General features: G+C 41.4%; 3 protein-coding genes across 5 annotated transcripts in view; 1 reads left to right on the forward strand and 2 right to left on the reverse strand.

Annotated features, from left to right (window-relative positions):
* Positions 1-3,716: 3,716 nt before the first annotated feature.
* ndufb3 (NADH:ubiquinone oxidoreductase subunit B3) lies at positions 3,717-6,099 on the reverse strand. 2 transcript variants are annotated; one of them, XM_084122531.1, is made up of 3 exons: positions 5,960-6,099; positions 5,348-5,476; positions 3,717-4,025 (listed from the first exon to the last, which is right to left on the reverse strand). In XM_084122531.1, exons 2-3 carry the CDS (start codon positions 5,473-5,475, stop codon positions 3,875-3,877), a joined length of 279 nt encoding a protein of 92 aa, XP_083978657.1. In that variant the 5' UTR covers position 5,476; positions 5,960-6,099; the 3' UTR covers positions 3,717-3,874. The 2 variants fall into 2 exon arrangements, with proteins under 2 accessions (XP_083978657.1, XP_083978658.1); XM_084122532.1 differs by lacking the exon at positions 5,960-6,099 and having other exon boundaries at positions 5,348-5,493.
* A 130-nt stretch (positions 6,100-6,229) lies between these two features.
* Positions 6,230-11,453, forward strand: ybey (ybeY metalloendoribonuclease). Its single transcript, XM_084123338.1, has 4 exons — positions 6,230-6,638; positions 8,117-8,248; positions 8,358-8,426; positions 10,947-11,453. Exons 1-4 carry the CDS (start codon positions 6,429-6,431, stop codon positions 11,046-11,048), a joined length of 513 nt encoding a protein of 170 aa, XP_083979464.1. The 5' UTR covers positions 6,230-6,428; the 3' UTR covers positions 11,049-11,453.
* Positions 11,062-12,366, reverse strand: part of usp37 (ubiquitin specific peptidase 37) — a 35,813-nt gene continuing 34,508 nt past the window's right edge. The window contains exons 24-25 of one of the 2 annotated variants that reach the window (XM_084123331.1): positions 12,032-12,139; positions 11,062-11,682 (exon numbers count right to left, since the gene is read on the reverse strand). In XM_084123331.1, the coding sequence (XP_083979457.1) occupies positions 12,058-12,139 (82 nt within the window). In that variant the 3' untranslated portion in view covers positions 11,062-11,682; positions 12,032-12,057. Of the gene's footprint in view, positions 12,140-12,366 lie in introns of both variants that reach the window. The other variant, XM_084123330.1, reaches the window with a different exon arrangement.

Below are 12,366 nucleotides of genomic sequence, written 5' to 3' on the forward strand. Positions count from 1 at the left end.
GATCTGGAGGGACTTGGCGACGCAGATGGCTCTGGCGACTGAAGCGCAGGCGGGGATCCAGAAGGCCACGGTGGAGCCGGAGTGACCGAGGACCAAGGTGGAGCTGGAGGGAGAGAGGAGCTCAACGGAGCCAGAGGGACGAAGGGACGAGGCGAAGCCAGAGGAGGGTAGTCCCGAGGCGAGGGCAGGGCAAGGAACGACCAAGGCGGAACCGGGGGGACGAGGGAGCCCGGCGGAGCTGGTGGACTGATGGGCCACGGCGGAGATGAGGAAGGCAGGAGCCACGGCGGAGACAATGGTCCGACAGGCCGCAGCTGAGTCCGGGTCGAGGAGGTCGGAGGCAGAGACCGGGGATCCACCGACCCTGATGGAGTGGGTGACAGGCAGACCCCCGGCGACTCCACCTCCCCGAAGGTTGTTAGAGGAGCAGAGGGGCTGACTGGCAGTGGTGGAAGAAGGGTTGAGAGGAGGCAGATGGGAGGAGTTGGGAGAGGGAGGCTGGGCGTGGCTGAGGGCTCAGACGGTGAGGCGTGAGGATTCCCTGGCTCTGGCTGTGTTCCTGATCGAAGCCCGACACTTTTCAGACACCGGAGGACAGTTTCCCTCCAGTTCAGTCCCGTAGTGTCGGGGAGATCAATGGGATGGTTGAAAGTGGCCCCGATCAGGAACAAGGTCCTCAGGGTCTCGTCGTCGAGCAGGCTGGTAAATGCAAGACGACAGAAGTTCATTGTGAAACTCAAAAAAATCAGTGCTCTCCTGAGCCACCGAAGTAAACTGAGCTCTATCATCCATTTTGGAGGTCCGTAGTTCTGTCACGGTGTGGTGCAGGCAGAAGAAGATGAGGAGACAAAAGTTCCAATACAAACTTTTACTTAAAATAATATCCAACGGGTAGACAGGCAGAAGGTTACACGCACCAAAATAGGACTAATAGGACTAACACAAACAGAACACAACTGTGACGACCTGGTCTTAACTGCCCTCCTGTTTCATGTTCTTTTGTTTTATTCAACATGGCTATGAAATGATTAAATAGTCTGTTTAGACTATAATTATCCTGAACCAATCCTGTTCACAAGGAACACAGTTCATGTTTGGTCTTCCATAATCAGATTAAACTATATTTTGATGTTTAAACAGATTACTAGCTGGTGTTTTTTTTTTTTTTTTTGGTCTGAAGTCATTTAGGGTCTTAAATTACAATAGCTTATGATCAGTGATTTGTCATCACCGCAACAAACTGTCATTACCAGAACTGCAGTGTCATCACCATCACCATATATTTTTGCCAGTAAATTATGTATAAATTACAAAAACATCCTACAATTATTTATTTACCAATGAGGCTTATCATACGTCACCTAGCAGCAACAGGCTGAACAACAGAAACGCAGCAGAAACGCAGCCAGTGTGTCGCCGGCCTAAGAAGAAATATACATCCCACTTGTTGAAATTCTCTTTTAATGTCATAAATTGGGGAAAGTCCCTGAAGCACCTGATCAGGGGTCTCATTTATAAAACTGTGCATAGGAACCTTACTAAAAGTGTACGTGCGCCTGAAAGCCAAAAATGACGTACGCAAAAAAATATTCAGACTTATAAAACCGTTCGTACGCCAGAACCTGCGCAGAATTCACTTTATAAAGTCAGCGGAAGATTGTGCGCACATGCGTCTCCACCCCGAAATAACCATATATGGAGCTTACAACGCCTAGTTTTACTATGCATATCCTCATCTGCATATCATTTGCATATGATTATTCATCCACGTGATAACGTTTAACGGTACAAGACACATTACATTAATAAAAATCATCTAGTAGCCGATCCTTGTCTTGTTTTTGAATGCACATCAAATAGTGTAAAACACATTTCATCTTTTCCACTGGCCGAATAGTATTTTTAATTGATTTATATTTTTGGAAACAGATAGGCCTTGGGCATTATTTGCACGAAACTATTTTCTCAGACAATCTTGTATTATCATGATTAGCAATTATCTGTGGTTAAAACATTAAAACACAGCATGCTACAGGAAAAGTGTTCAAAACATCGCATCCACAACAAATATTTCTATTGATTGAATTTGAATAAAAAATGTTGTAACTTCTCAGTAATGATTTCATGTTTAAGTGTTCTCCATTAATTTGAATGGCATATTTAATCTAAATGTTTATATCAGAAGTAAAACATAGTTTAAATCATTATTTTATTTATTTAAACTGTTATTTGCGTCAGTTTCACTAAACGGCCCAGCGCGCTCGCTGGCGCGGACATTTAAGAAGGGATGGATATTTGCTTCAAGTGACAGGCTTGGTGAGTGAAGTTATATTTGTATTATCTTTCTGTATATGTTTAATTTTTGACCAAAAAGACATTTAACTCCAGCTCACCATCGGTGTCGCCAAACTGCTCCATTTCCAAAACGTTCGTACGCATGGGTCAGAGTTTACGTGCAGGTGCGCAAATTTTCCCGTCAAGTTTGTTTTTATAAATCACAACTTATGCGTCGGAAGTGGCGTACGACCTCTTTCAGGGCCTGTTTTGTGCGTACGCCACGGTTATAAATGAGGCCCCTGATATTTCTCTTCACTGGCAGGAACATTCAAAATAATGCTTTTAGATCTGAACAAGTTCATAGTTGTGATACTTGTATTGATGTGTTTGCATTTGGTTCCACATATATTGTGTGGTACTTGATAGCTTTTGGAGTATTGGAACTTTTTTAGTATTAAATGCAGTTTAGTCTTAGACTTGTTCAGCTGTCAAGAAGACATTAAAAGGAGATTGAAATGATATATCAGTTGTGGTTCTCATAGCATTTCAAACACATTTCTCCATTAAACTAAATATTAGCTTTCCCAATATCGCCAGCATTATTCTGAACAATACCACAATACTGACAAAATACCATTTTGATTCATGCTTTAGTTTGTACAGCAAATTTCAAAAGACAGACATAAATTAAGTGCATTATAAGAAAACTTCATATTGTCTTCGAAGATTTGCATCCATGTGACTCAAATATTATGGGATATTCCCTTTCCTGTAGTGTGTAATAGAGCTGATTGTGAAAGTGCAGATGAATGGAGTCTTTTAAAAGAAAGAAGTGATCCAAGTGACCAATCACAGCAGAGTAAGCTCTCAGAGAGGCGGGGCTTAGAGACCAATCACAGCAGAGTAAGCTCTCAGAGAGGCGGGGCTTAGAGACCAATCACAGCAGAGTAAGCTCTCAGAGGCAGGGCTTAGAGAGACCAATCACAGCAGAGTAAGCTCTCAGAGAGGCGGGGCTTAGAGAGACCAATCCTTTCAGACGCTGAGAGAAAGAGCTGATGATGCAATACATATTATGAGACAATTAAAGTGTTTTATCATTCAGGGGTTTACCCTTCAGCATTTCACTCACATGAGACAGTTCCACTTCCTCATTCCACAGTAGGAATGTCACGTGATTCAGTTCCTCTATCTTTAGGTCTATATTCTGTAGTATCTTCACTAGTATGAATGGGATTCTATGGGAAGTGAAATTAGATTAGTGTTAGAAAAAGTAACATTTAAATCACGGCACTGACGGCTTTCAGCATCTATATCCTGACACTGGCATTCATACTTACTGTACATAACCATATTTTACTCTGAGTGATCATTTCAAGGTAAATTTGGATGCTCTAAAGGTTTTACTACAATATCCAATTAAAAAAAAGGCTCAGGCCAAATCATTTATCTTGTATTTATTGTACAGACTGGTCAAGGGAAACACACACAGAGGCATTAGAAGCTGAAGTCTTCATGGAGGAACAGCGACAGGCTTCAGACACACACACACACACACACACACACACACACACACACACACACACACACACACACACGATCAGTGCTCGCTCTTCTTGGGCGGGAAGAAAGCGTACTCCACCGCCAGAGCGACTGCGAACGCAGCGAAGCCCGTCTTGAAGCCGCGCATGAGCACCTCTCTGAAGGTCACCGGCACCCCGAAGCTGCCCGTGAACCGCCACGCCTCGTTCCTGCACACACACACACACACACACCTCTGAACATGCAGGATCCAGAAACCATCACACTAAATGACACATAAGTCACTTTTAGAGAATCTCTGTTCAATTTAATCATTCTCATCGTAATATGCAGCGTGGACCTGGACTTATGCAGCATATACAACCCATCAAAAGTTAGGAATATTCATACTTTTATAAAATGTTTTTGAAAGAAGTCTCACCAAGGCTGCATTTATTTGATCAAAAATACATTACAAACACTGAAATATTATTACAATGTAAATCAGCTGTTTTCTATGTGAATATACAGTAAAGTGTAATTTATTCCTGTGATCAAAGCTGAATGTTCAGCATCATTACTCCAGTCTTCAGTGTCACATGATCCTTCAGAAATCACTCTAATATGATGATTTGATTATTATATGTGCTTATTATCGGTTTCTGCTGCTTAATATTTTTTTGGAAACCGCTTTTCACCATTCAACAGTTTTGAATAGTAATCTATCAGTAATCTATCTATCGTTCCAAACCCTTCGTTCATCTTCACTGTTGACACTGTAAACACAGCGCAGAGCTTCAGGTTCTACATCAGAACGCCGGCTTGCTATTGGCCGACGCTGGTCACTTGAGACGGCCAATGGTGAGCCGGCGTTCTGACACCTGGAAGAGCTGCACTGTTTACTACGTGAACAGCATCAGATACTGACACAGAAGAGAAGACATTGTTGAATAAAATCGTTATTTTGGGGGGTTTTTTGCTCACAAAGTGTTCTTGCTGCTTCAAAACATTAAGGTTGAAGCACTGGAGTCACATGGACTACCTTGTGACTTCTACACTGGTCTTTAACACCTTTCTGGGCCTTGAAAGATGCAATGACGTTGCTGTCAATGAAGCGATCAGAAATGTCAGATTTCATCAGAAATATCTTCATCTGTGTTCGGGAGATCAACAAAAGTCTTACGGGTTTGGAACGACATCAGGGTGAGTAAATGATGACAGAAGATTCTCTTTTGGGTGAACTAACCCTTTAAATGAGTTTTAATGTTGAGAGATGCCTGTTTTCACCCATGAGATGAGATGAGCATATACTTTTCTTAATAGCAAAGGCCAGTACAAATAGGAAGTATTAAAGCAAGCTGAGTACATTAGCATGATTAAAAATCAGTTATTAAACTCAGAAGTAATTTCTATGTAATAGCCGACTCCGGGTCATCACTTGAGTTGCAGGTCCCCGAGAGGAACGCATATATGAGTGAGTGAGAGAGAGAGAGAGTGTGTGTGTGTGTGTGTGTGTGTGTGTGTGTGTGTGTGTGTGTGTGTGTGAGCTCACCGAGCCCAGGGGTCCCGGAGTCCTCTGCGGGCCAGCCTCTGCTGGGTCATCTCCAGCGGCGTCCCTTCATACTTCCACACCCGGTAGTCCGGCATCGACAGTTTTCCGTGTCCATGATCCCCACCCATACTGAAGACACCTCACAGTTATCAGTGTGCAGAAATAAAACAGCAAAGCAGTGTCTCTCACTCTTATTCTGCATATTCAAGTGTGTCACTAATCTAAAAGAACCAGTTCAAGTGACTCGACTCACCCGAATCACTCACGAACGAGTCGAATCAAGCGTATAACATCAAAGAAAGATTCAAAAACGTGTGGTTAAAATTTAGGATAAAGCCAATTGTGTATGGGTATGGCAGTTAAATTCACATTTTGTGACTGCAACTGAACGGTTAAGTTGTAATTAGCTGTTCAGTCGTGTTAACAGTGACTGAAGTGTTCAGATACACACAGAAACAACACAAGCGAAGCAGCCAATGACAGCTGGCAAACAAACACCGACCCTGATGCTGTTTTCAGTAACGCATACATACATTGTCCAGTGTAAAAGTTAAAATGACAATAAATCGGTGTACATTATTTTGTTGTGTGTTAAATAGCAGCATAACTTACCTTTTAAATCAAAGTGACCTCCAACACGAACGCGCAAACAGTGTTGGAAGTTCCTAGTTTCTACTTCCGGAGAACAGTAACGTTAAAAGTCACAGTACAAGCGAAATAAATACTAAGAAAAAGATAAGCATATATTTTTACATATGTATATAAAAAACTCTAAATTGTTATTACAATAATTTCATATTAAAATATTTAGTATATACTCAGAAGAAGAAAAAATTATTCAACGGTTTAATGACAGAACTTTTATTTTGACATGTATGAATGGCGCATGCGCACTTTCAGTTTCCAAATCAATGGACAGAGCAAAGTCGGGAACATGGCAGATGTATCGAAATGACCGGTCTTTTTTATATATATATGTGTTTACTTTAGAAACGTATATGTCCAGTCCGTAAGCAGTAGAGTAAATACATATATACGTCTGACACACTCATCTATTCATCGCGTTGACAGTAGTTTGGGTATGGGGCTCGTCCTGCGGAACCTGCAGACGGTGGTTCCTCTGAGGCGCGCGCGCATGCGCAAAGACGTGGAGATCCTGAGGCACATATTCGGTGTGCAGCGGTTCGACATGGGCATCATCTGCGTGGACAACCGCAGGATCCAGCGCATCAACCGGGTCTACCGGCGCCGGGACCGGCCCACCGACGTGCTGGCCTTCCCCTTCTATGAGGTGCAGCCGCCCGCACACACTCTCCACACACACTGACTGCAGACAGTACATGTGTGTGTGACTGACAGCTGACTAGAGCATCACCGTTAACTAGCCCGTGTCTGCGGAAGCCTGTTTCCGACACGGAATAATAATAATAATAATAATAATGATAATAATAAACAAACAAACAAAAACTGGCAATTTTGTGAGTTTATTTATCTCACACTTCTTGCTTTTCTCGCAATTCCGAGTTTATATCTCACAAAAAAGGTAATTGCGAGTTTCTCTCTCAATTCAGACTTTATAACTCAAAATTTAAAGTTTATATCTCAACTCTGAGGGGGTGGAGGGTCAGAATTCACACAATTACAATTTTTTCTTGCAATTTTGACTTTTTTCCCCCCAGAGTTGCGAGTTCATGACCGTTAACTAGCCCGTGTCTGTAGAAGCTGTTTCCGACACGGAACAATAATAAACAAACCCAAAACAGGTCATCACACTTCTGGCTTTCTCGAGTTTATATCTCAGTTCTGGACTCTTTCCTCAGAGTTGAGAGTTCATATCTTACAATTTGAACTTTATAACTCAAAATTGTTAATTTATCTAAAGTCTGAGAGCAACAAAAACTGCAAAATTCCAATTTTATTCTTGCAATTGCGAGTTTCTCAAATCTGAGGAATTCAGACCTTTTGCAATTCTTTATTTATTGGAATTGCGAGTTTATATCTTATAATTCAGAGGAAAAAAGTAAATAGCTAAATATAGCTTATAACTTGCAATTCTGACTTTTGCAACTTATCAAGTCAGAAATTTGAGATATAAACATTAAAGTCAAAACTTTGAGATGAGTCGCAATGATCTTTTTTATTCACTCGTTCATTGTTGAGGAAACGAGCTTCCCTACATGTCTGAGCAGTTACACACAGATAAAGGCTGATGTGTGTGTGTGTGTGTGCAGGATCTGAGGCTGATGTGTGTGTGTGTGTGTGTGTGTGTGCAGGATCTGAGGCCCGGGAAGATGCTGTGTGTCCTGCACAGAAACGAGTATAATGATGTGTGTGTGTGTGTGTGTGTGTGTGTGTCCATGATCTGAGGCTGATGTGTGTGTGTGTGTGTGTGTGCAGGATCTGAGGCCGGGGAAGATGCCGTGTGTCCTGCACAGAGACGAGTATAATGATGTGTGTGTGTGTGTGTCCATGATCTGAGGCTGATGTGTGTGTGTGTGTGTTTAGGATCTGAGGCCGGGGAAGATGCCGTGTGTCCTGCACAGAGATGAGTATAATGATGTGTGTGTGTGTGTGTGTGTGTGTCCATGATCTGAGGCTGATGTGTGTGTGTGTGTGTGTGTTTAGGATCTGAGGCCGGGGAAGATGCCGTGTGTCCTGCACAGAGACGAGTATAACGTGTGTGTGTGTGTTTAGGATCTGAGGCCGGGGAAGATGCCGTGTGTCCTGCACAGAGACGAGTATAACGTGTGTGTGTGTGTGTGTGTTTAGGATCTGAGGCCGGGGAAGATGCCGTGTGTCCTGCACAGAGACGAGTATAATCTCGGGGACATCTTCCTCGGGGTGGAGTGTGTGATGCAGCAGTGCAGAGACTCGTCACAGGACCTGCATGAGACACTCACTGTAAGACACACTGATTACTGATCACTCCATACACACACAGACGGACACAGTCAAGGTTTGCTCTCTCTCTCTCTCTCTCTCTCTCTGTGTGTGTGTGTGTGTTGAGCAGGTGGTCACAGCTCATGGGATCTGCCACTTACTGGGATACAGACATGAAACTGAAGAGGACTGGAATGAGGTACAGCATGCTTAAGTGTGTGTGTGTGAGATAATCAGGAATTTACTTAGGATTGTCAGAAGGGGAAACTGTATGTAAGTGAGGAGAGCAAAATAAAGTAAACTGTGACATATTACACCCAAAAATTATTCACACAGTGACTAAAATACAAGTAATTACAATAAATTACAAGTAAAATGTATAAAAATTTGGGACCAGAAATGATTCGGACACTTTGAGCTGATCATGTTCTGCTGAAGTGTGTTTTCTTTAATCACTAATGCTCTTTTCACACACACACTGAACAGAATGAAGCATTGCTGGGTCACTGGTTGAGCTAAACTGGTATTATCTAATAGTGTAGTTAAATTTACCAGCTGACAGATATTCAACATCATTCCTCTGAGAGAGTCTAACAGAAGACAGACAAAACCAGTCAAACATCAGCTGAGTTCATAACTCTGAGTTCTGCTCATATTTCAGCACCTTTTTCTAAACTATAGCGAATAAACTGTGATGATGTGAGAAGTGTTGAAGGTGTCTGAATACATTTAGGTTTGACTGTAATTAGAACTTTGCTAATATTTATGAAAAATTAATTTAGCTTTTCAGCCATTTTGAGCCTGACTCGCTAGCGTAGCCGTGTTTCAGCAGGAAGTACTTCAATTACACATGTAGAAATTTAAGTCCTGGAATACAGGCATATTTAGGAAGAGGTACTTGAAAAGTGCTCGACTTATTTAAATACACACACACATATATATATATATATGAAATTTCATTCTTTCAAAAAAGATAAAAAAAATAATGCAATTATGCAAAATGAACACTGCCGATAAACCCCCATCAGACAATAATAGCCATTATAAACTTTGCATTTAATGTATATTAATTAATACATTGTAATTTGTTTTATGGATGCCTTATATCTGTAATTTGAGTTTAAAAAATCCTAAAGATATTGTTTGATAAGTGAGATCTCAGATTGTTGTCCTTGAAAACCAAAAAAGTAGTGCTTGAAAAGTCCTTGAATTTCATGCATTATTTATTTAATGCATATTATTAAATATATTGTAATTTGTATTTTGTATACCTTATATCTGCGACCCTGGACCACAAAACCAGTCACATTTAAATTGAGATTTATACATCACGAAAAAGCTGAATAAATAATCTGTCCATTGACGTGTGGTTTGTTAGGATAGGACAATATTTGGCTGAAACACAACTATTGAACATCTGGAATCTGAGGGTGTAAAAACATCGAAACATTGAGAAAATCTCCTTTAAAGTTGTGCATTTATGTTGGCGATTTTGCTGAATTCACTCACAAAAATAAATGTTTTATATATTTACGGTTGGAAATTAACAAAATATCTTCATGGAACATGATCATTACTTAAAGGAGAAGTTCACTTTCAAAAAAACTTTTGCTGATAATTTACTCACCCCCATGTCATCCAAGATGTCCATGTCTTTCTTTCTTCAGTCGCAAAGAAATTAAGGTTTTTGATGAAAACATTCCAGGATTTCCCCCCATGTAATGGATTCTATTGGGACCCAAACGGTAGAAGGTCCAAATGACAGTTTAAGTGCAGCTTCAAAGGGCTTTAAACGATACCAGACGATGAATAAGGGTCTTATCTAGCGAAACGATCGGTCATTTCCAAAATAAATAAAAAAGTTTAAGTTTTATAAGCACAAACGCTCGCCTTGCTCTGTTCTGTGATGCGCGTTCGTGACGTCACGTAATACGCAATTACGTTGAAAAGGTCACGCTTGACGTGTTTACAAATGTGCGGGAGGAGGACCATATACACATTTTCGAATGTATTTGTGTCAGTTTATCGTTTAAAATGCCCATTTCGTGTGCGTATCCTCGGTGTTTTAATATTAAAAAGCCAAAAAGAACATTTTCTTCAGGACAGAAATTTTTAAAGCGTGACCTTTTCAACGTAATTGCGTATTACGTGACGTCACGAACGCGCATCACAGAACAGAGCAAGGCGAGCATTTGTGCTTATAAAACTTAAACTTTTTTATTTATTTTGGAAATGACCGATTGTTTCGCTAGATAAGACCCTTATTCATCGCCTGGTATCGTTTAAAGCCCTTTGAAGCTGCACTTAAACTGTCATTTGGACCTTCTACCGTTTGGGTCCCAATAGAATCCATTACATGGGGGGAAATCCTGGAATGTTTTCATCAAAAACCTTAATTTCTTTGCGACTGAAGAAAGAAAGACATGGACATCTTGGATGACATGGGGGTGAGTAAATTATCAGCAAAAGTTTTTTTGAAAGTGAACTTCTCCTTTAATATCCTCATGATTTTTGGCATAAAAGAAAAATGTATAATTTTGACCCATTCAATGTATTGTTGGCTATTGCCACAGAGACACCCGTGCGACTCGAGACTGGTGACGTGGTCCAGGGTCTCATATCTGTAATTTGAGTTTAACCAATCCTAAAGATATAGTTTGATAAGTGAGAGTGTAATCCGCCAGTGTGTGTGACTGAGGAGTGTGTTCTCTGGTCTCAGATGCAGCAGAAGGAGAGCTACATCCTCAGCGAGTTCAACAGGCTCACGGGCCGCCGGCTCCAGCCGCTCACCAAGAGATGCTCACACACACACACACTCTGAAACACACCAGCCCTCGTTTTTCTAAATCAGTTTTATTTTAAAACGTGTTCAAGGAATCCAAAGACTGAATACTAAGCAATCAAGTAGAGCTTATAGCACTGTTGTTTGAGAAACACAATCTCCTCGAGACGACCAGAACAGAGGACATGAATAAAGTGGTTACCATGGAAACAAGACTCACAAACATCCTAAAATAAATAACATCAGCTGACACACAGTCACATGGGATGCAGTAACGGTGTGTGTGAGCGTTTCTCTCGAGCTTCTTTCTGAAGACACACTTCTCCACGCGACGTAAAGCTCGATACAGAAGGACAACTAAAGGTCTGTCGGAGAGGCCATCTTTATAAAAGGACAAGCTACATCATCAATACCATTGAGCTTGTTAGAACAACGCTTATAAAATGAGAATAAAACAACCAACAGTCATCAGTAAAGCCTTGGATATAAACGAGCCGAATCTCTCATCGCTGTAGGGCATCATATAAAAGCCGACTGGCAAACGCAAATATTGCACCACATGTTCAGCTGCATATCAAACGAGAAACACACACACCCCGTCTTCAACGTCCCACACACACATATACAAGAATAAAGTTCTGTCTGCAATAGACCAGGAAGGCCATCTAAAAATCTGCAGAGGGGAAAGAAGAAGAAACAAAAAGATTTCATAGAGAAACACGCTTCAAATATTTAATGCATCAGAAGTTGCCCAGAGGGACTTCTCATATCAAAGGCAAACAAAAGAAGAAATTAGGCGGGAACTTCTTTGATCCTGAAGTTGCACCTTTCGAGAAACTCAAAATGCTTTCTATATTCATATATTTATTTTTCCCCATAAACATTTTGCTCCTCTATGAGTTTCTATCCATCTAACTGCAAGTCTACAGCGTTCACAGGGAGAGAGTGTGTGTGTGTGTGTGTGTGTGTGTGTGTGGGGGGGGGGGGGTCTTCAGTAGCGCTGATGAAGGCTGTGGCTTTACCCTGGGCTCAGGGGCATTATGGGATGTTAGAGCGGCTGCAGGACTGTGCGTGCGGCGTCACCGTTCCCTCCGGCCTTCTCCAGCTCCGACAGCTCCTCGAACACCTCTCTGAACACACACACACACACGTCAGATACAAACACCTTCCTCAGTCACTCATATTCATCTGCACAGGGAACATTTATGCCTAAAGGGCCTTTTAAACATTATTTAGAAGTTTATTTAAATGGGGACAGTACAAAAAAAACATGATTCCAGTCGAAAACTGGAGAATCTGTGTTGCACATCAAGAGTATAGCATGAGCTCATTTGCATCTCGGCTCCCTAGAAAGGCT

The sequence above is a fragment of the Abramis brama genome, assembly GCF_963993115.1.
Source record: "Abramis brama genome assembly, chromosome: 8".
NCBI lineage: Eukaryota > Metazoa > Chordata > Actinopteri > Cypriniformes > Leuciscidae > Abramis > Abramis brama.

What these genes read in the sequence shown, in the direction of transcription:
- ndufb3 (XM_084122531.1), bottom strand. Translation starts at nt 5,475, where the DNA reads ATGGGTGGGGATCATGGACACGGAAAACTGTCGATGCCGGACTACCGG. An exon ending in CTCCGGGACCCCTGGGCTCG is followed by an intron (nt 4,026 to 5,347) that starts GTGAGCTCACAC and finishes GTGTGTGTGCAG; the next exon opens with GAACGAGGCGTGGCGGTTCA.
- ybey (XM_084123338.1), top strand. Translation starts at nt 6,429, where the DNA reads ATGGGGCTCGTCCTGCGGAACCTGCAGACGGTGGTTCCTCTGAGGCGC. An exon ending in TGGCCTTCCCCTTCTATGAG is followed by an intron (nt 6,639 to 8,116) that starts GTGCAGCCGCCC and finishes GTGTGTGTTTAG; the next exon opens with GATCTGAGGCCGGGGAAGAT. An exon ending in CTGAAGAGGACTGGAATGAG is followed by an intron (nt 8,427 to 10,946) that starts GTACAGCATGCT and finishes CTCTGGTCTCAG; the next exon opens with ATGCAGCAGAAGGAGAGCTA.